The sequence below is a fragment of the Crinia signifera genome, chromosome 6, assembly GCF_055691185.1.
Source record: "Crinia signifera chromosome 6, ASM5569118v1, whole genome shotgun sequence".
Classification (NCBI taxonomy): Eukaryota; Metazoa; Chordata; class Amphibia; order Anura; family Myobatrachidae; genus Crinia; species Crinia signifera.
Genome location: NC_139222.1, coordinates 276,521,558 through 276,543,979, shown reverse-complemented (window position 1 = coordinate 276,543,979; position 22,422 = coordinate 276,521,558). Strand labels below are relative to the sequence as shown.

The 22,422-nt window shown below is 45.9% G+C and overlaps 1 protein-coding gene across 2 annotated transcripts; it reads left to right on the top strand.

Annotated features, from left to right (window-relative positions):
* Positions 1-1,166: 1,166 nt before the first annotated feature.
* On the top strand, positions 1,167-21,101 carry LOC146007293 (CD209 antigen-like protein C). Of its 2 annotated transcripts, none has more exons than XM_083145637.1 (8): positions 1,167-3,276; positions 6,806-6,865; positions 6,941-7,057; positions 9,405-9,509; positions 10,970-11,050; positions 16,700-16,848; positions 19,390-19,502; positions 20,822-21,101. In XM_083145637.1, exons 1-8 carry the CDS (start codon positions 3,102-3,104, stop codon positions 20,937-20,939), a joined length of 918 nt encoding a protein of 305 aa, XP_083001763.1. In that variant the 5' UTR covers positions 1,167-3,101; the 3' UTR covers positions 20,940-21,101. The 2 variants fall into 2 exon arrangements, with proteins under 2 accessions (XP_083001763.1, XP_083001764.1); XM_083145638.1 differs by having other exon boundaries at positions 19,379-19,502; positions 20,822-20,960.
* The last annotated feature ends 1,321 nt before the right edge of the window (positions 21,102-22,422 follow it).

Genomic DNA, 22,422 nt, shown 5'->3' with positions numbered 1-22,422 from the left:
AATATTGCCAATTGGAGTACAGCTGCAAATCACACAACGCACTCCCCATCAAATCATTTCCCCACTGTGCGCAGTCTGTGGATAACCCAGGACCTACTCTAGCTGTGCGATAGAATCAGGCTGATTTGGGCCGGAGCTGTGACATCACAGACCCTCCCTGAAAACGTCTGGGCACGCCTTTTCCCTGACACTCCCAGTTAACGGTTAACACCCCAAATGGCAGCTTCCTGTCAATCAAACAGCGGCCGGCTTGCAAAACTTTGAAGAGTACTGTGCATCTACCAATCTGCAGCAGAGACAGGCCGGTGGGAAGCATAGAGCACTGACAAGAGACTCACCACAAAAACACCTACATTTTTCTAACACACCCAGAAAACCTCATGGTTCCACTAGGGGTGTGCACCGGGCATTTTTTGTGGGTATGTGTGTAATATCTGGGAGCCTGATTTTTTCATTGTATTGCATCGCATCGCATGCAATATAGTGGCATACAATTCATGCGATGCGATTTTTCATTGTTTAGTCACCCATGGGTGATTTCATATCCCCACTATAGAACTATGCATGGAGTTGATTTTATATAGAGTGGCGAGCGCAGCGAGCCACCGAGCCCGAAGCGTGGCGAGCGGACGCAGAATACATGTAAAGTAATCCGTGTCCCCTCGCGGGGCTCGCTGTGCTCGCCACACTATATAAAATCAACTCCATGCGTAGTTGGATAGTGGGGATATGAAGTCACCCATGGGTGACTAAGCAATTAAAAATCGGGTCTTTACAATAAAGCATCGCATCGCATGCCTTAAGTAGTGGCATGCAATGAATAAATCGGGCGCCCAGATAATACACAAGTACCTTTTTGTGTTTTGGATTTGGATCTCCCGTTGTGTTTTGGATCTGGATTGGTGAGTATGGAATGGTCTAGCAAAAACAGGAAAGAGAAAGAATGTCCTTGATGGGTGCACCTAAACAGTCTTGGTTAAAATATAACCTTTAATAGTCTTATTAAAATATGACAAACACACATGTAACATCAAAACGTGAATACAAGGGAAGGGTATTCACGTTTTGATGATACATGTGTGTTTGTCATATTTCGCTAAGTTTTAATAAGATTATTAAAGGTTATATTTTAACCAAGACCGTTTAGGTGCACCCATCAAGGACATCCTTTCTCTTTCCTGTTTTTGCTAGACTATACAATTGTTGTCCAGTGGTAGCACACCTCCCAAAAAGCTGATTTGTAGGTTGACACCTTATCAACCATAACTCAGGGGGGTCCTCCTATTCCTCAAACACAATGAGCATCCTGTGCGGATAAACCATCCCTTTCTCTCTTGCCTGGGTATGGAATGGATCATCGGATAGACAAGAATTAGGTCGACAGACATTAGGTCAATTCCACAAGGTTGACATGACTGAAGGTCGACATGGGGTTAGGTCGACAGGGTCATTAAGTCTACACAAGCATTAGGATGACCGTCAAAATGTTGACATGGGGTTTTTCACTTTTTCTTTACTCGAATGTCGACGCAGTTGACACGGACACTAAAAAGTGCACCACATCCCCTCACATGGATGCTGCACTCGCCATGATTCAGGCTCAGTGCCCTACTATGCTCGGTACGCTATTTTATTCTCCTACCATGCCCTAGTGCATGGTAGGGCATGAAATACCGGCTGCCGGCACATGTCGGGTCCAAAAATGATTTGTGCTGACAGGCGGCATTTCATTGGGGTGGTGGGGGGATACGAGCATTCGGTGGGGCTGTGTTTACCTGATCCCTAGTCTACGAATATACACAGCCTAGGGAGCCTAGCGAACAAGTCTGAATATATCACAGTGTGCCAAGTATGTGTTGAAGGAGGGGTTTATATACCATAGTTAAGCCAATAATATATTGTTACCTTCCCTTCACAATACAATAAAGACACATTAAAATGGTTGTTGATAAAAGTCATATTTAAAAAAAAAAAACCATATGAATAAAACAGACAAAGGGTGTCTGAGAAAGCATTGCAGACACTCGGCATGGCCTACATACAGAGGTAGAGCATCCGCAGCAAAGTCAGACTGCACTGTACGGAAACCCCCAGCCCCATAACGGCCCAGATTAAGGTCCATCTGCTGGTGAAAACCCTGAGATGCCCAGTTTCTGTGTCACTGCACGCACACATTGCCCCGTCAGGAAAAGGAAACCAGTGTGGTTCACAAAAGAGGTATCAACTACTGTGATGGTCCTTGGGAAATATAAGCTGACTCCAAAAAAAAAGAAATCACAAATTCACATTGCCAGATAGAAAGAAGCAAAGAAGGTGATCAGGACTGAAAGGCAGAAGAGTGTTTGAACGAGGGAGACAAAGTAATAGCTGTTCATATAAATAATATTTTTTTTCTCTGTATTTAATACAGAAGGAGAAGGGAAGGAGCCACATTTAATATGCAAGGACATTCATAAAAAATTTTTTCATACAAGCACAGATACAGAGAAGATGCTCCTAACAGAACTCTCATTCCATGGAGAGTAAAAGAGCTTGAAGGAGTCCTGGCACCTCCATTAGCAGAATCATTCAACCAGTCACTAGCTACAGGAGTAAATCCAGACAACTGTAAAAGAGCGAATGTAGTCCCACTGCACAAAAATGGATGCAAGGATGACACAAGTAACTACTGAGCAGTAAACCTTACATCAGTAGTAGGGAAAGTTATGATCAATTTAAGAGGGGGGTGTAAAATACTTATGAACATGTGATTTCTTAGTTTATTATATTTAATTAGTTTGCAAAAATCTCCCCAAAACTTTTTTCATGTTGTCATTATGGGGTATTGTGTGTAGAATTTTGAGGGGAAAAAATTATTTATTGCATTTTGAAATAAGGCTATAACATACCAAAATCAATGGATCCATGTGTGTGCTGGCAATGTGTAAGTGGTTGGGTGCCTTTGCGATGGCTCCAATGGGTGTCTCTGTCCACAGGTGGGCCAGTTGGGAGGTATGCACTATTATAGCCTACAGGGCAGAGGCTTGTTTATTATTATTAAAGCACAGACGTTCTGCATATTTCCGGATTTACCTTCACTGACCACTGAGTATGCTTCATGAATGTACGTGACCAAGTGTCCTGATCGTGTAGTCTGGGTAAACCACACAGGAAGAGAGCGCAGGGTGTGCTGTCATATTACCTTCATATGTCATGCCAATGCTCCATATACTGTAGATTGTGTACTTCAGCATCTTGGCCGTTACCCTTACAAAGCTGAACACATGGAGATTCCAGGTAAGGTGTTATGTTTTACCCTATTGCATAGTTGCCTACCCTCCTGCATTTTACAGGAGACTTCCTGAAATAATAGTGATCTCCCTGTCTCCCTGCAGAGACTAGACATCTCCCTAACCCATATTATGCAGCTGTTACATTTTCAGCAGAAAAAAAAGAGAAATCGTATATTTAGTAATTCAATTGGGATCATCAGCGCCATTTTGTTGAATTGCTTATAAGGCACAATGGGGCAGATGTATTGAGCCTGGACAAGGGATAAACTGGAGATAACGTGGAGATAAACGCTCTTATTCTGGTTCACTCACAAAGGCAAATTTCTTCAAAAGCATGTGCACTGCAGGTGGGGCAGATGTAACTTCTGCAGAGAGAATTAGATTTGGGTGGGGTTTTACTTCAAACTGATATCTATATTGCAGTGTAAAAATAAAGCAGTCAATATTTTCTTTGCACAGAAACAAAAGAACTCACCCAAATCTAATTATCTCTACACATTTTACATCTGCCCCACCTGCAGTGCACATGGTTTTGTCCATTTCAGAAGGAACGTGCCTTTGCGAGTGATCCAGAATAAGGGCCAAAGTGAAAGGAGATAAAGCACCAGCCAATGAACTGTGTTTGAAAATGACAGTTGGGAGCTAATTAGCTCCTTTTACATTATCTCCACTTTATCTTCAGTTTATCTCTTCTCCAGGCTTAATACATCTGCCCCAATGATCCCTAGAGCTACATGCATTTTAAATAAGATATATAAAATTATTAAAAAACTACTCATAATCTAACATTTGTAATATAACAATGACTGAAATCCATTTTCTTGCCATAATCACTATTATGATTTATCTAATGCAGTTAGTGATGTCGTTAGTCATAACCAGATGAGTTGTCTGATATAAGTCTTATTAGATTGTAGATAGAGGCTGTTCCAACACTCAGTTAGTATGTTGTTAGTTCCGCTGGAATAAATAGCAGATAGTTTTATTAGCTAGTATTAGTTCTTAACGATGGAGAGCAGATGATTGCTTTAATAGCAGACTCTGGCTGGAACAACACATTCACCGCATCGACTGCAGCAGTCTCCCTATTGGTGTCTCTCACCTTCTGGCGCTCATCCAAAAATTGCAGCTTTCTCCTGAGATCACTTACTAGTGAGCAGGTCTCTATGGTATATGGAGGCCCGGGTCTGTAAAGCGCAGGTCCAGTGCTCCTATATCCCTGATATGCTTTTTCAAAAGTAGGCAAGAATGTATAAATGATATAAACAATGTAGTTACCAGTTTCCGGACATCTAAAGCTGCCCACACACGGTAAGATTTTTTTAAACAATATGGCCGTTTCTGACCGATTGGAATGACCAATAAAAACTTATGTAGCCCATACACTTATGAGATATTGTATACAATCATTCGATTTCGACCACACTTGTTCAATAAATCAAATGGTTGTATGCAGATTTTAGGGCCCCGCACATTTTGTGATGCGATGTGTGGGCCCAGCGGTCAAATGTTGCATCGATAGATAGCATGTGCTGCACATAACAAGGGGGGAAAGGAGGGGTGTCTCGGTGTGGTGCACCTACAAAGTTTTAATAAAATATAACCTTTAATTGTTATCTTCTAAAAGCTGCGAAATATACAACACAAATATGAATACAAATATGACACGGACAGTGAGATTAAAAGGAATAATCCTCACACCGTGGGGCCCCCAGGATCTGTATCCCTTCTTTTTATCTGGGTTTGTCTGTAGTGGTGCTTGTGAACATTGGTACCATTAAGGCTTGGTTTTATCTGCACTGTGACAGTTGAAACAGGGATGGTAATAATCACAACAGTATCCAAATGCCAATTAATAAAGGGAGAGGTCTCCTGTCAATTAGTGAGGGCAATGAATCTTGCTAGCAATATTAGTTACTGTTGGAGCAATCTCACAGATCTATGTCTGTTGTCCCGGTGCCAGGCAGCCCCTGTATATAATAAACAGTGATGTACCTGTCTATCATAAGCACAGCAGCGGCAGTTATCTGCCCCGTCCTCCCTGTGGCTACAAAAACAGCCAGTTGGGTAGTGACGGTAGTAGGCAGCAGCCGCGGCTAGTCGGCTTGGAGTGACAGCGGTAAAGTACTGTTGTGCGACCAGTCACCCCAAAAAAACCCTCTTCTGTGCTGCACATAATATCTATCAAATTGCAGGGGCGATTGCTCGAATGCAATCTGTGGGTGGGGGGCAGCGGTAAACCTTTTGGCGGCGTCTGGTTTGGGGAGAGGGGGCCGGAGGGACCGCTGGCGACATCCGTCTGAGTAGCTTAGCGCTGTGAAGGAGCGCTAGTGGGCAGCAGAGGTCAGCGGCTGAGGCAGAATTTAAAAAAAACTGTTTAAAACAGTGATTGGCCCCTCTGATTCCATCTCTTACGCGTTTCCCCGCCTACTGTCAACATCAGTGGCTTCTTCAGAGAAAATGTATTGAAAAGGTAAATAAAGGGATCGTCCCCCCAATGCTACCCCCTGCCCGGGCTGACCAGTCTGGGGGTTAATGCTTTGGCCGTGGGAACCTGTATTAAAAGTCTCTCCGGGCTGTGGCATTACCTTACTGGGCCCGGTGCTGGTTGTCAAAATAAGGGGGTCCCCTATTCATTTTGTCCGCTATATCTTGGAAACCAGGACTGACTTATGAAACTCTAGAAATATGGGGGAAACACACTTTTTTTTATTTCCCCCCAAAACATTTCTAACACCCGGATTGGTTCATTCAGCCTGGAGCTGGTAATAGGTCATTTTTATATTTTTTTTAATTTTTATTTTTTTACACAGGGCAGCAGTGCACGGATTGGACTGATCCGTGTGATGCTACCGCTTCATATGTATTTGGCGGTTGCATGAATACAAATGGATATGAATATGAATGGATTTGAAGGGCTATGACATTGGAAAATACGTATCAGGTGAATACGGCAGATCAGTAAATTTGCCCTATTCACGTATTCTTATTTTCGCCGGAATACGGCTGATGCCGGTTGTATCCATTCGTACCCAGCAACGTCCGTATCCGGGGATGTTAGTAAATTTCCGCCATTGTGTGATAACAGAGCACCTGGTGCATGAATCCGTCACACCAGAACCAACTGCAACAATTGTTTCCCCTTCAACAAGGTGAAAAAACACCAATTTATCAAATATATGACAAATTGAAAACAGCTAATTTTGGATAATTTTGTAAATAATGAGATATCTTAATGCATGCCAATAAAGTTTTGATAAAATGTTCTGAGTTCCAGTGCACCCTGGGTAATACAGAACCTTCCTTTCTTGTTATATTGTGAATCTGTGATGTTCATATTAAGTAGTGGGTAGCACCTCAATAATATATATTTCTGCGGGCCCTCCCCGGACCATATTGAGCGAATTTGAGAGAGGGCAGAACACTTATATTTGACATTTAGTTACTAGTGTGGGGTTGGCTCTGTATTTGTGTATATTGTACAAACCTGAACTGTTTTTATTATATTAAATATTTTATTTTCTAAAATCCAGCGAAAACACCGAAGGCAGCAAGAACTCGTTCGGTCCTGAGCGAGGAGGATCCGTTAGCGGGTACAGTCACATCTGTAATGTTCATTTCATTGTGTTCATCTTGGCCTTGTTCACAGACAGCTTATTTCCCTATAGGATCATCTTCAGGAGCATCTTGCAGAATTCTCCCGCCTTCGGTACCTCAGCCAACACCGGTGGAGTCAGCGATGGCCCATGCTCCATCTATGCCGCCTCCATCTGCACAGCCAGTAGGTGAGAATCTGTAGTCACAACATAACATGTTCTTCCTAGAAACAGTGGGCCTGATTCAGACTTGTTTGCTCGGCTGCTTGTACTCGCAGCCTAGCGAACAGGTCAGCATGGCCCACCGCCCCGCCGAATGCCTGCCCTCCCTTGCCACCGGCACCGCCCACATCCCCTCATTAGCATTCGATGGTCGCCTTTTTTTTCAGACGGCGATGGCCAGAAACGGGGCGGGCGCTGACGCCATGTTGTGTAGTATGTACGATCTAATGTACCACTCCCTTTTACCCAGGCCCCCCTTTCTTAAATGACCGGGGCCCCCCCAAGCCTAATTCAGCCCTGAGGGGAACAGCCAGTGTTTTCATGGGGACACCCATAAAACGCTGGGCATTTCCCTACCCGTGCAAAGGCCTCGCTCAGGGGTAGATTTATTAAGCTTGGTGAAGTGATAAAGTGTCTGGTTTTTATCACCGGCCAATCGGTTCGTTCCTGTTATTTTTCAAACCAAGCCTGTAACTTCACAGGTAGGAGCTGATTGGCCGGTGATAAAAACCAGACAGTTTATCACTTCACTGAGCTTAATAAATCTGCCCCTGAGTGTGATACTGGCTGAAGGCGTTTACATATGGGAATGCCCAGTGTTATGAGGCCGTGACGCGTGTGACCGGATGTCAGCTGCCCGCCTATTTCTGTCCCAGCGTGCACGCATATGGAAGTGACTTGAAAGTCACTTTTATATGCCTGCACCTTCCACATCTTTTGATGGTCGGGGACCATAGAAAGATGTGGGTGTTCCCTGGAGCATGCAAATGGATGTTTATGTGCATGGGAACACACGCTGCGCGGGGGGGGGGGGGGGCGGGGCAGGTGGCCCAGCATTCGCCGGGAGGGGTATGGTGGACTTGCAAGGCTGTTAAGGCGCCTAATGAATTATGTTGTTACCATTCCTTAACTCTTATGCCTAGAAATAAATGACACAAACACCTTATCTAAAAATAACGACACAGACACCAACTGCGTAAGTTTAAAAAGGTCATGATTATTTATTGAAATGGTATAACCCCTATTTGTATAAGGGATGGTAAAGAAAGCACTTGAGACCAGCACCAGTCCCGGGTGTTGCCATGGTAGCGACCGGAGCGCCCCAATCTGACAACACCCCTTCTTGTGGGGTACAGCCCGAGCTGTGACGGACATACCGCCCCCTTCTATTGCATGGCGCGGACCTTCCATGAAGTGTCCAACGCCCCCAGCCGGAGCATGGGGACTCGCCCGCCTTCTTGGCAAAGGGGGGGCAATACCGCACAGAGACCACCTGACACCCCACCTGACTGCTGGTCGAGAGCACCTTCTCGCCGATTGTTAACTAAAGCTATAAAATGGAATGTCCAAATTTGGTGAAATGGCATCAGGCCAGGTAGCACAGAAGGAAAGGGTAGGGAGGGTGGGGATCCAGACTCAAAGAGGCTTACTTCCTAGCCCTGATCCCTAATATACCCCTCTCTAGGCTAACGCCCCCTTGCTACCTGATTGGCAGATCTAACTGCCACTCAACTGCTATTTCCTTAGGGCTTTACACTGATGCTTCTGCTGACTTTGCATATGGACAACAAATTCACAGGCTCTTAAATTCCCTCCAGCCTATGTGGCCCTCGCTCTATCGAATTCGTAGCCTTGTGAATCAACCAGAATAAACCCCTGAGTTTCTATATGGTTTAGCTGGTCACAATTTAATTTTTGAGTGTGGGTTTGCAGTGATTCACTCAATCTGGTGGGTGTTAATGTTTTAGGATAGGTTATCAGTTTCAGGATGCTATGTTTAATCTTACATTTTTATGGTTCAAAATACTTACTTAATGCTTTGATATAAATCCCAAAAATGTCGGATACATTTATTATAATTTTTTTACCTATATTCTCATTTCCAGGGATTACATGCTCATTGCCAGGGGTTTCTTATTCATTCCCAGTGTTTTTTTTGCTTGTTACAAGTGGGTTACCTGGGGCAATATATATATATATATATATATATATATATATATATATTTATCGCTATCCGGAATCCCTAACTTCCAGGTAGTGATATACACTTCTGAAGTGCCAATGTTACGCCACTGCTGCCAGCCTGTGTTGCTACAGCAGTGCCACCAAGAGTGTACTTTAGATGCACTCTGTGCTGGAACCCTCCACTTTCCGGAGCTGACAGCCCTGCCCCATTTGTGTGGCATCATGTGCTTAGTTGCTGGTTCTGGCACCAGGTGCCCCATAATTTCGTTTTGTCTCTTTCCGGAATCTCACATTACCGCGGCTGTCCTGTCACTGTAACAGCGCTCTCCTTTATTTATATCTCTTTCAGATAAACCTCTGCAGACAAAACCCTGGCTGCCCTCCTGGAAGGGGGTGATTATTACCCTTCTAATCGGAACTAATATCATCTTCATTCGCATCATTACAGAACTCAGTAAGTGATGACACAGGTGTGAAGTGTCGGCCTCTGGTTGTGGTTCCTTATTCTGTATTGTACCCAGCGCTGCCACCTGTATACCACCCCCTGCTTGTATACCATCCCCTGCCTGTATACCTCCCCCTGACTGCATACCACCACTTGTCTGCATACCACCTCCTGCCTGCATTCCCCCTCTGGCTGCATACCACCCCCTGCCTGCATACCACCCCCTGCCTGTATACCACCCCTGCCTGTATAACACACCCTGCCTGTATACCTCCCCCTGCCTGTATAACACCCCCTGCCTGCATACCACCACCTGCCTGCATACCACCACCTGCCTGCATACCACCCCTACATACATACCACCTCCTGCCTGCATACCACCCCCTACCTGCATACCACCTCCTGCCTGCATACCACCCCCTGCCTGCATACCACCTCCTGCCTGCATACCACCACCCGCCTGCATACCACCCCCTACCTGCATACCACCTCCTGCCTGCATACCACCCCCTACCTGCATACCACCTCCTGCCTGCATACCACCCCCTGCCTGCATACCACCTCCTGCCTGCATACCACCCCCTACCTGTATACCACCCCCTGCCTGCATACCACCTCCTGCCTGCATACCACCCCCTACCTGCATACCACCCCCTGCCTGCATACCACCCCCTGCCTGCATACCACCTCCTGCCTGCATACCACCCCCTTCCTGCATACCACCTCCTGCCTACATACCACCCCTGCCTGTATATCACCCCCTGCCTGTATATCACCCCCTGCCTGCATACCACCCCCTGCCTGTATATCACCCCCTGCCTGCATACCACCTCCTTCCTGTATACCTCCTCCTGCCTGTATACCTCCTCCTGCCTGCATACCTCCTCCTGCCTGCATACCACCTCCTGCCTGTATACCACCTCCTGCCTGTATACCAGCCCCTGCCTGTATACCACCCCCTGCCTGTATACCACCCCCTACCTGTATACCACAGAACTCAGTAAGTGATGTCACAGGTTGGAAGTGTCGGCCTCTTATTCTGTATTGTACCCAGCTCTGCCACCTGTCTGCCAGTTTATGCTTAATGCAAACAATGGAGGGTGCAGAGAAGCTCTATTACCTACAGAAAGAAGTCCAAATGGAATAGGCCTGATTCTGAGCCACATGCAGAGCTCCCAAATGTCCCGATTTTCATGGGACAGTCCCGCTTCTTAACAACTGTTCCACTTACACAGCGTCTAATCACAGCAGACAGAGGGAATGTGGGCATGGCCAGCAGCTGTGAGACTGCAGCCTGGGTAAGGGCGACACCCCCTTTTTTTCTAAAAGTTGGCCACTCCTCTGCCTGTCAATCAGGAATACGCGTTTGTTTCTTTGATCGGCCCATAGTGTTATTGGGAATATCCCGTGCACACAGCTGGGTTCTCAGGTTTCTACATTCACAAATTCCTTTATTCCCCCTCTTTCAGTTTATCAGAGTCAGCGTTTCCAGTGTGAGAGTGAGGAGATAAAGAAGGATCTCTGTGTATCTGTCACCGATCCACTCTCTGGTAAGTACATGATTATAGGACGCCCAAAGTGATCCACACCTATGTATTGTTACAGATGGTATGACAGAGGAGTAAATGCACACACCAGCGGGGTGGTGTATTTAGCAGTAATGTGGATGTAAAGCGTACTCACGGTAATACATGTAACAGTGTATACAGTCCACCAGGGGGCGACTGCATGTGGTGAGAGTTGCAGGATACAATTGGTGATCAATGCGGTGGATACAATATGTATACTTATGGCCGGATCAAAGGAGGGGCCACAGGGGCAATCATGCTGGGGCCCCCACACATTAGGGGCCCCCACACTCTCCCCCTGAACTCATTCGTGTCCAACTGTGGCATTGCAACACAATGACAAGGTGCACATAAGTACAGACAGTGGCCATCTTGGTAAGAGAATGAAGCATTCCTAAAGGAACCAGCATGGAGCAGAAGTGATCTCCTGGCTTCAATAATCCCCCCCCCCCCCAAATCGATACATAGAATGTGACGGCAGATAAGAACCACTTGGCCCATCTAGTCTGCCCCTTTTTTAAACATGTTACAGTACCTCAAACCATATTGGATCCTTAGGTTTTTGTAAGGATATCACTATGCCTATTCCACGCATGTTACATTGTTCTACTGTATGTGCCTCTACCACCTCTGATGGTGGTGGTCCACGTATCTACTACCCTTTCTGTGAAGTAATTCTTCCTCAGATTTCCCCTGAATCTTCCTCCCTCTAGTGTCAGTGCATGTCCTCGTGTTCTGCTGCTCCTCTTCCTGTGAAGAATGTCTCCCACCTGTACCTTGCTCCCCCTAGTGCCAGTGCATGTCCTCGTGTTCTGCTGCTCCTCTTCCTGTGAAGAATGTCTCCCACCTGGACCTTGGTATATTTGAAAGTTTCTATCATGTCCCCCCTTTCCCTACTCTCCTATAAACTATAAACAATACATATTAAGATCTTTTAATCTTTCTGTGTTTCACAAACAGTTCCTTACACTTTCTTGCAGGGACCTATAAGAAATTGAGGGTTACTCATGCAAGAAAATATCAACATTTCAATCAATTCTAGTCCACATTTATTTGGTACTGTAGGGAAATCAGTAAGACTCCTCTCACTGACAGTTCTGACCATTTCAATAGTGTCTGTGTTCAGGAACTCATCACTGCTGATACCTTCAACGTTGCTGATGTCTTCCTCCACCATTTAATGCAGCTGAAATGCCTGGTAATTAGTTGAAGTCAACCCACCAGTAATAATTTTTGTGGCTGTCTGTGACACTCAAAGCTGACTCATATTTGTGGTTGTACTTCTTATTCTGCATTACTTGCATTCAAATACTTTGTGACCTATTTTGTTATATACTGTACAGAACACATGTATTTGAAATCTCTGAACTTCTCACTTTTAATGTAGAATTCTCAGTATTTAATACTACTGGCACACATTCCTAGAACTGTAGCACTTTTCCACCAACAATGTCTGTAGTTAACACAGCTGTTATGCTTTCAACACCTATACTAGGAAAACAAACTCAGACATCAACTTTGCAGCATCACCGTGGTATCTCTTCATCATCTATTTGGACACTTACAGACATTAATTGTTGGGATACAGACTTCAGCCTGTAAATGTAGTCACTCATACTGGTTTTATACAATACACACGTCATAATCAATCCTTCTCATTAGAACAAACAATAAAAAAATCAAGATACAGTATCTACGCTTAAGGTGCCCATACACTAGTAAGATTTATCCTCAGATTTGGCTGGTTGGAACAAAAACATGGTTATGGATGAGTGACAGTTTGTCAGTTTTCCAGCATTTCCATACAAATGGTCAACTGTCAGTTGCTCTCATCCATAACCATGTTTTTGTTCCAACCAGCCAGATCTGAAGATAAATCTGCGTGTGTATGGCCACCTTTAGAGGATAGATTAATGCTACAACACACAATTAGCAAACAAATTGAATACATAATATGTTTGGACTTGATCATAAAAACATTTAAAATAATAATAAATAATGTATAAAAATATTGATAATAGTATAAATCGCTTTGATTGGGTAGGAAAGGGGGGAGACATGTTCCTCTGTGGAGATCCTGTTCCTATAAAATGGAACTGTACTGGTACCAATAATCAATTGTAGTTTTTGATTGTACCACTCACGATTTTTGGGAGAGACAGTCCTGCGCTGAATTGCAGTATTTGTGTGAACTCTTTGGAGTGGGGCCGACAGCTCTTTGTCCTGCTTGGGGCACAATGCTCCTTGGTGATGAATCTATAGTCCTGGTTCATGATTTCTTAATTTTTATTCCACAGAGATTTTGAAGAGTAAGGGGTGTCAATACCTGACACGTTTTGCTGGCAGGGGTGTGGTGCCCCCTGTGTTGGCATTGCTGGGCTGCTCCAGGTCAGCACACCCTAATGCCCCTTTCCCACTGCAGCTAAAAAAACGGTAAATTGCAGATTTTCAGCGCAATTTACCGTTTAAGGCTGCAGTGGGAAAGTGCCAGAGTTGAAATACCGTTTAAAGTTAAATGGTATTTCAACCCGTTTTTAAAGCCGAGTCCTACACGTTAAAATAACGTTTAAGAGGCAGTGGGAATGCCTCTTAAACGTTATTTAGCCTCCAGCAGTCCCAGTGCCTGATGAGACCTAGTAGTTCTCACTTTGTGCATGTGTAATGAGTGCACGTGCATAATAAAGAGCCACTCATTACAAATGCGCATATGTAATGAGCGGCTCATTATTATGCACGTGCACTTATTACATATGCGCAAAGTGAGAACTACTAGTTCTCATCAGGCACTGGGACTGCCTGTACCCTGCATGGACCCTGCATGGACCCCCGCTGCCTCCCCACTGCCCTGCATCCCCGTGCAGGTAAGTACAAGGGGAGGGGAGGTGGGGGCACAGGGCAGGTGGGGGGGGGGGGGGTTAGGCACTCTTTACACTTGGGGGGAGGGGGGAGGGATTAGGCACTCTTTACACTGGGGGGGGAGGGATTAGGCACTCTTTACACTGGGGGGGGGGTAGGCACTCTACATTTTACACGGTTCACTGCAATGGGAATGGTACTTAAATGGTATTTAAAACGGTAATCTGCTGCAGTGGGAATGCTTATACCCTTTTAAATACCATTTAAGATTACCAGTGCTTTAAACTGGTCTGCAGTGGGAAAGCAGCATAACACTTTATTAACACTTATGTTTTCCCTATCACATTGTATATATTTTGTATTATTTTAATCACACCTCTCACTTCCTTACATAGCACTGATGTGTTTCTTATTAACCCCTACTAATTTTAATTTGTGTGCTGCCCTGGAGTGGTCGGCCTGTGCTGACATGATGGGGGCCCACACCCCAGACTGATATGTATTAGGGACCCCCAGTGACACAGAGACAGAACAATCACCCAATAGCGTAATATCAACTTAAAATATTATACACTTATATGATATTTGGTTGGTTTATTAGAGTGGGTGCATCAGAAAGGTTTTTCCTGTTCTGTAGTCACCTTTGTGTGGATAGAGACAGGAAATGCACTTGATAGTGCGGTATGGTTTATTTATAGGTGTAGTGTGCTGGCTGTGTGGCCAGCATGCCAGATGTATTATTAGTCAGTGCAGATACAGAGACCTGTATCGTAATCAGTCTGTAGGTGTATGGTGCCAGGGCTAGAAGTGGTTCTGTTCCCTCTGCCACTTAATTACCCCCTCTCCCCTTCCCCCGTTAGGCAGAGTTTTTCAGTACCCCCATGCAAACTATAATGCTTTTCTTCTAGAATTCCTGTTCTAGTGCCAAGGCAGAGCTGAAGTAGTTTCACCTCACCCAGGGCTGCCATCAGGAATTTTGGGGCCCAGAACTCATTTACAGTTGGGCCCCGGGCCCCCCACCCCGGCTCCTGCTCCCCCATCTCCTCTTCCGCTGAGCTGCAGCCCACAGCGCAGGTTTCTTTAACTCAGGATGCCGGCAGCCAATTAAAATACAGCACCGGCTGGTGAGCCAATCAGAGCTCGCGTACCGGCAGCAGCTCTGATTGTCTGCCGGTACATGAGCTCTGATTGGCTAAAAAGCTGGTGCAGCATTTTCATTGGCTCCTGGGTTGAATAAGCCTGTGCTCTAGGGCCTGCTTTGTTCCACGCAGTGGAGCCAGTCGGGAGGGTTGCGGTGGGCAAAATGAGGTGCCCGGGCCCTTCGAGAGGCCGGGGCCCGGAACATCTGTACCCACAGCACCCCCCTATTGGCGTCCCTGACCTCACCATTAGAGGTGGTGGAGCTCAGTTCCACCCCTTTCCCCACCAACTAGTATAAAGACAAGAAATGTATATAGTATACAATAGAAATAAAAGAAAATAATGCTTATCTCAATGTAAGGGGGTGTTAAAGATTCTCCTCAGAATGATACCTCTTTCAGACCTGCGACCCGGCAATTAACTGGCATTTTGAGTGCCGGGTCATATTGCCGGGTGCCGTCTGACCCCCTTTCACAAAGCTGGAAATTACCGGATTAAAAACTATCAACCCGATAATTTTTTTTGTGTAGTGTGAAAGGGTCTACAGAGGTCACAAATCCGGGTTGACGACCCTGGTAAAAAGCAGGGTTGGTGACCCGGGATTTAGGACCCGGGTAGACCCTTTCACACTACACAAATTACCGGTAGAACTGCTTCACCCGGTAATTTACTATTACAGTATGTCTGCAAGCGGTATAAGTGAGGTCCATTAGTTCCTTGTGACCAACGGAGGGAAGTCAGTGTCACTGTAGGAAGATTACCGATGTTAGGGTTACCACCCATCCAGGATTACTCAAGTCATCCGGTAATTAAGACTGGAGTACATTGTATAGTCCGGGAACGCCACCCCTCCAGACTCCGGTCTTACTTAACTATCAGACTGTCCGGAGTAATCCCGGACAGGTGGTGGTAATCCTAACCAATGTGTGTTTCCTATTTGCACTTATCTATCTATCTATCTATCTATCTATCTATCTATCTATCTATCTATCTATCTGTGGTAAGCTTCCAGTGTATGGGGTGTGTGACGTACCTGTATCTTCCAGAGATCTTCTATCTCAGCGTCCTGAATGCCTCTGGACTGTACCTTCTGAATAATTTGGCAGAGAGAAGAGGACAACCCCAGAGAACACCCCCCCCCTCCCCCACCCCACACATATACAATACATGGCTGTATACAAGTCATGGTTGGGATACAATCTATACCCAGTTTGTACATTGGCTTGGTTCAATATTAAGTTCAGTTAGTATTTATGCATATTTCAGTACAAAAACAACTGATACATTTCACATCAATCACTTGGCCTTTATCTCCGATCAATGTATTCTTATAAACTGTCCACAGGGGGCAGTGCAGCATTAGTCCCTGTAGGGGGATAACACTGAACAAGCTTCTGCAGAAGGGGGTGATATCATGCAATGTCCATGGAGGGAGAAGGGACGAAGCAGTAAGCAATAAGCTGGAAGTCTGGAAGGGTGAATAGAGTAGCTGGCATTAGCCATTGGTGGGGCGATGCACAGCTCGGCAGAGTCAGTATGCCTTTGTAGCTTACCCCAGTGCCTCATCAGTAGTGACTCCTGGCTGATCGGTCACTGTGGCTGGGCTTTCTCAGTAATGGTGGCTTACTATTGCAGAGTGCTCGCTGTGTCCTAAAGATTGGGTTCTGCATGAAGACAACTGCTATTACTACTCCAATATTACACATAGGACATGGAATGAGAGCCAGGAGCTGTGCGAGAGGATGAGAGGCCACCTACTAGTCCTAGAGGACCATGTACAGCAGGTAAAGAGCAGGGGGTGGCCAAACTGGTCCTCAAGATCTACCAACGGTCCACGTTTTCCAAATCACCCAGCTGGTGCACAGCTATAGTCATTACTGTCACATTTCCCAGACTCCCAGCTGGTGCACAGCTGTACCCATTACTAACTGTCACATTTCCCAGACTCCCAAGCTGGTGCACAGGTGCAGTCATTGATAACTGTCACAATCCCTAGATCACCTAGCTAGTGCCAACCTGTAGTCATTACTAACTGTCACATTTCCCAGACTTCCTAGCTGGTGCACAGCTGTAGTCATTACTATCTGTCACATTTCCCAGACTCCCTAGCTGGTGCACAGCTGCAGTCATTACTAACTGTCACATTTCCCAGACTCCCTAGCTGGTGCACAGCTGTAGTCATTACTGTCACATTTCCCAGACTCCCCAGCTGGTGCACAGCTGTACCCATTACTAACTGTCACATTTCCCAGACTCCCGAGCTGGTGCACAGCTGTACCCATTACTAACTGTCACATTTCCCAGACTCCCGAGCTGGTGCACAGCTGTACCCATTACTAACTGTCACATTTCCCAGCCTCCCTAGCTGGTGCACAGGTGCAGTCATTGCTAACTGTCACAATCCCTAGATCACCTAGCTAGTGCCAACCTGTATTCATCTCATCTAACTGTCTCATCTAACTGTCACATTTCCCAGACTCCCTAGCTGGTGTAAAGCTGTATTCATTACTGTCACATTTCCCAGACTCCCTAGCTGGTGCACAGCTGCAGTCATTACTAACTGTCACATTTCCCAGACTCCTTAGCTGGTGCACAGGTGCAGTCATTACTAACTGTCACATTTCCCAGACTCCCTAGCTGGTGCACAGGTGCAGTCATTGCTAACTGTCACAATCCCTAGATCACCTAGCTAGTGCCAACCTGTAGTCATTACTAACCGTCACATTTCCCAGACTCCCTAGCTGGTGCACAGCTGTAGTCATTACTAACTGTCACATTTCCCAGACTCCCTAGCTGGTGCACAGCTGCAGTCATTACTAACTGTCACATTTCCCAGACTCCCTAGCTGGTGCACAGCTGTAGTCATTACTGTCACATTTCCCAGACTCCCCAGCTGGTGCACAGCTGTACCCATTACTAACTGTCACATTTCCCAGACTCCTGAGCTGGTGCACAGCTGTACCCATTACTAACTGTCACTTTTCCCAGACTCCCGAGCTGGTGCACAGCTGTACCCATTACTATCTGTCACATTTCCCAGCCTCCCTAGCTGGTGCACAGGCGCAGTCATTGCTAACTGTCACAATCCCTAGATCACCTAGCTAGTGCCAACCTGTAGTCATTACTAACTGTCACATTTCCCAGACTCCCTAGCTGGTGTAAAGCTGTATTTATTACTGTCACATTTCCCAGACTCCCTAGCTGGTGTAAAGCTGTATTTATTACTGTCACATTTCCCAGACTCCCTAGCTGGTGCACAGCAGCAGTCATTACTAACTGTCACATTTCCCAGACTCCCGAGCTGGTGCACAGCTGTACCCATTACTAACTGTCACATTTCCCAGCCTCCCTAGCTGGTGCACAGGTGCAGTCATTGCTAACTGTCACACTCCCTAGATCACCTAGCTAGTGCCAACCTGTAGTCATTACTAACTGTCACATTTCCCAGACTCCCTAGCTGGTGCACAGCTGTAGTCATTACTAACTGTCAAATTTCCCAGACTCCCTGGCTGGTGCACAGCTGCAGTCATTACTAACTGTCACATTTCCCAGACTCCCTAGCTGGTGCACAGCTGTAGTCATTACTGTCACATTTCCCAGACTCCCCAGCTGGTGCACAGCTGTACCCATTACTAACTGTCACATTTCCCAGACTCCCGAGCTGGTGCACAGCTGTACCCATTACTAACTGTCACATTTCCCAGACTCCCGAGCTGGTGCACAGCTGTACCCATTACTAACTGTCACATTTCCCAGCCTCCCTAGCTGGTGCACAGGTGCAGTCATTGCTAACTGTCACACTCCCTAGATCACCTAGCTAGTGCCAACCTGTAGTCATTACTAACTGTCACATTTCCCAGACTCCCTAGCTGGTGCACAGGTGCAGTCATTACTAACTGTCACATTTCTCAGACTCCCTAGCTGGTGCACAGGTGCAGTCATTACTAACTGTCACATTTCCCAGACTCCCTAGCTGGTGCACAGGTGTAGTCATTACTAACTGTCACATTGTCAAACATGCTGCATTAATTCCTACTATAGATCCACAGATTGTCTGAGATACATGAAGGGCCGGATTAAGGGGGGGGGGGCACAGGGGGTCAGTATCCCTGGCCCCCCTCTAGCTAGCCCCCCCCCTGTCTAAAGTGGCCCGGGCCCCCCAAAGGCTTAAGCCGGCACTGGATCCATGAACTGTTGGTAGATCTTGAGGACAGGTTTGGCCACCCCTGACTTAGCGTAATACCAGTATACATCCAAGACCACCTTACATTTCTATAGAATACTTAGCAGTTGTTATGATCATTGACGCTCTAGATATGTTACAGGAGTTTATACACGGAATCCTCACACAACAGGCCGAAGCCATGTTTTGGATTGGACTTTATCATGATGGAAATGGATGGAGATGGGTGAACGGCCGACACTATAACACCAGCCTGTAAGTGACTCTGACGTCAAAGACAATCTTGTTACAGTATATTGATCTAGTCAGGGGCTGAAACAGAACGTAGGGGGCCCCACAGCAACATTCTGCAGGGTCCCCTTTCCCAATATTTTTAGAGAGACCCCACTGCACATTGGTGGTGAATTTTATTCCCCACAATAGTGACCTAGATCATTTTCTACACCATAGTAATTAGAGATGTGCAGGCTCTGATTGACTCTGATTTCAAAGCAGGATCTTATTGGCTATGCCAAATCACATGGCAGTTGTTGACAGTTGATAGCCAATAAGATCCTGCTTTGAAATCAGAGTCAATCAGAGCCTGCACATCTCTAATATGAATGCCCTAGTGAGGGCTGTAGAGAGCAGCACCGAGCCTGGGTACTGCATGGGGAGGGAGGGAAGGGGGAATAAAGAGGGGGTGTGTCCACAGCCCATAGCAAAAATGACATATACACTCCACAAGGGGCGCCGTTTAGATGGGGGAGGTGGATTGAGCAAGAGCATTACCTTGATCCGGTAGGCAGGTCTCACCTCCTCAGCTAACTCCATCTTCCCAGTGATATTTGGCCATTGGCGCATGTTCACTCTCTTTCACTGTGTAGCGCCATCTTCCTGAAGTTATCACTGGGAAGATGGTGCCACAGAGGAGGAGGAGGGACCTGCTTACCAGATCAAAGTAAGCATACTTGGTAAGGGGGGGGGGGGGTTAACATTGGCCCCTGCTGGCCCCCTCCAGCAAGCCCTTGCCTAGCTAATTTGTTCCTGCTCCCCCCTCTTGGCCTAGTTAATGCTATGCCTCATAGTAATGTCCTAGTTCACATTATGTCACATTGTAGGACTGCCGGTACACATTATGCCACACAGTTCCTCCATTTGATGTTATCACATACAGTGTCCCCAGTTCACATTATGTAACATTACACTGAGTAGATCAGATCATGACACATTACAGTGATCAGATTAGATGATGCCAAATGACAGTGTCCTCCAGTTCAGATTAGGCCACATTGCAGTGCCCATTTACCGTTTAACCACACACACACCTCAGGGCAACAGGCCAGACCCAATTCCTTCCAGACAGATCCATGTAATGTAAATGCAACTATTGATCCTGGGTCCCTGGCTTCTTAAGCCTCTGGGCCCCATAGCAGCGGCATTCCCTGCATCCACAATAGCTATGTCCGTGGATCTAGTTCATTTATCTGAACATCTGTGGTCATCAGTTTACCCAGTAGACCATCACCTTATTACTGACTACTCCCGCCCATTGTAATGTGGTTTGTCATCTTGTTTTATGTCTTTCTACCCAGGTTCCAGCTGACTGTGAACTCAGGGAAATGTGCGCTGGTGAATAAAGTTGGATATTACACTGGGATCTGTATTTCTACTTATAGAATCATTTGTCAGCGGAATGCTCTCAAAATCTGACATGGCAAGACATACATTTGTATTGGCACCCCTGAATTGCTCAATCCCGCCATCCTCCTTTTATGTGCTCTACAGTTAATTAAATGGGTTTTTCCCACAGGCAAAGAAAAAATATATATTGTAATCTAATTTATCTAAGAACAAATAAATATGCATGATATCCTGTACATTATTTAAGAAGAAAAACAGCTTATCTGAAATATATTATCTGGATGGAACTGTGTTTCAGCTCATAGGTGTGTATTCAATGCGGCCGACGAGGGGGTTAAATGGCTGAGATCGAAGAGAACAGGCATTTAACCCCCACGCCGGCCACTCACCCTATTCAATGTGCTGGGGAAATCGTTGCTGTTAGAGGACGGCGAGGATTCCCACAAACAGCAAGGCTCCCGGCTAATGCAGGGAACCCGCTGCATTTAGCTGCAAGCCTTGCTGTTGTAGCGCCCGTATACTTCCATTGTTAAAATTATCATTTTACAGTCATGTTGGCATATTATACTGTATGTTAACATGTAGTTGACTCATAACTTGACAATTTAACACAATAGTTGACTGTGTCAGCATATTTTGCCACAGTCACACCTGCATACAGTATTTAGGCTTTTGCCACTACTCCGGTGCTCACCCACGCATCCAAATCTGCAAGGAATGAGATGCCCATTGTCAGTGTTAATAGGCCTTAAATACTAATTGGTGCATTGGCTGCACCATCAAAACTGCAATTAGCCCTATGGCAGCTAAAGTTTCACCACTTGACAATGGCCTCCTATATGGGAGCAGCTCATCATGTCTATACACAACTGCTTTCTGCAACATGACCACAACACGCCTCCAACACTCCTGTAAGACACAACGATGTGCATCTTTTTTTACCCCCCCCCCCCCCCGATCCTGTTATTCTTAGTCACCATCCAAGATCACACCTTAAATATCTGCTTCCATCAGGGTGATACAATTGATTTGGGCATCTATTTTCCCCATTTATAAAAATTGTCAGGCTTGTGATTGGGCGACCATGCATATTGTGCCAAGTAAAACAGCTAAAACCATCCAACGTCCTGCCTTGTGTGTTGTGAGAACCTGACCTGAACCCACGGGTATCGTCTTCTGGTCTGGAACCCTGAGAAATCGGATGGTAAAGTGGAAACCCAGACCAGTCTGTGAGGCCGTGTCCGTGAGTGGTGAGGATCACAGCCACACCTATACTCACTAACTCTGTTGTCTCTCCCAGTGGTCATCGGCACCTTGGTGAAAGGCGGCATGGGAGATTAAGGAGACACTCCCAATCAGAATATCCAAGACTGACAAGCTCCCTTAATAAGGAGAATTACTACAGGTGAACAGCCTCACACACAAGGCCCAGAGCAAATGTTTTAATCAACCAGCAGCTGCACTGCACCTGGTGATTTCTGTCTGCAGTGCCAGGTCCTGTGGGACTCCGGTTGGGTAAGTATTATAATTATGTGGGTTTATTGTCTGCAGT

What these genes read in the sequence shown, in the direction of transcription:
- LOC146007293 (XM_083145637.1), top strand. Translation starts at nt 3,102, where the DNA reads ATGTACGTGACCAAGTGTCCTGATCGTGTAGTCTGGGTAAACCACACA. An exon ending in TCCATCTGCACAGCCAGTAG is followed by an intron (nt 7,058 to 9,404) that starts GTGAGAATCTGT and finishes TATCTCTTTCAG; the next exon opens with ATAAACCTCTGCAGACAAAA. An exon ending in TCGCATCATTACAGAACTCA is followed by an intron (nt 9,510 to 10,969) that starts GTAAGTGATGAC and finishes CCCCTCTTTCAG; the next exon opens with TTTATCAGAGTCAGCGTTTC.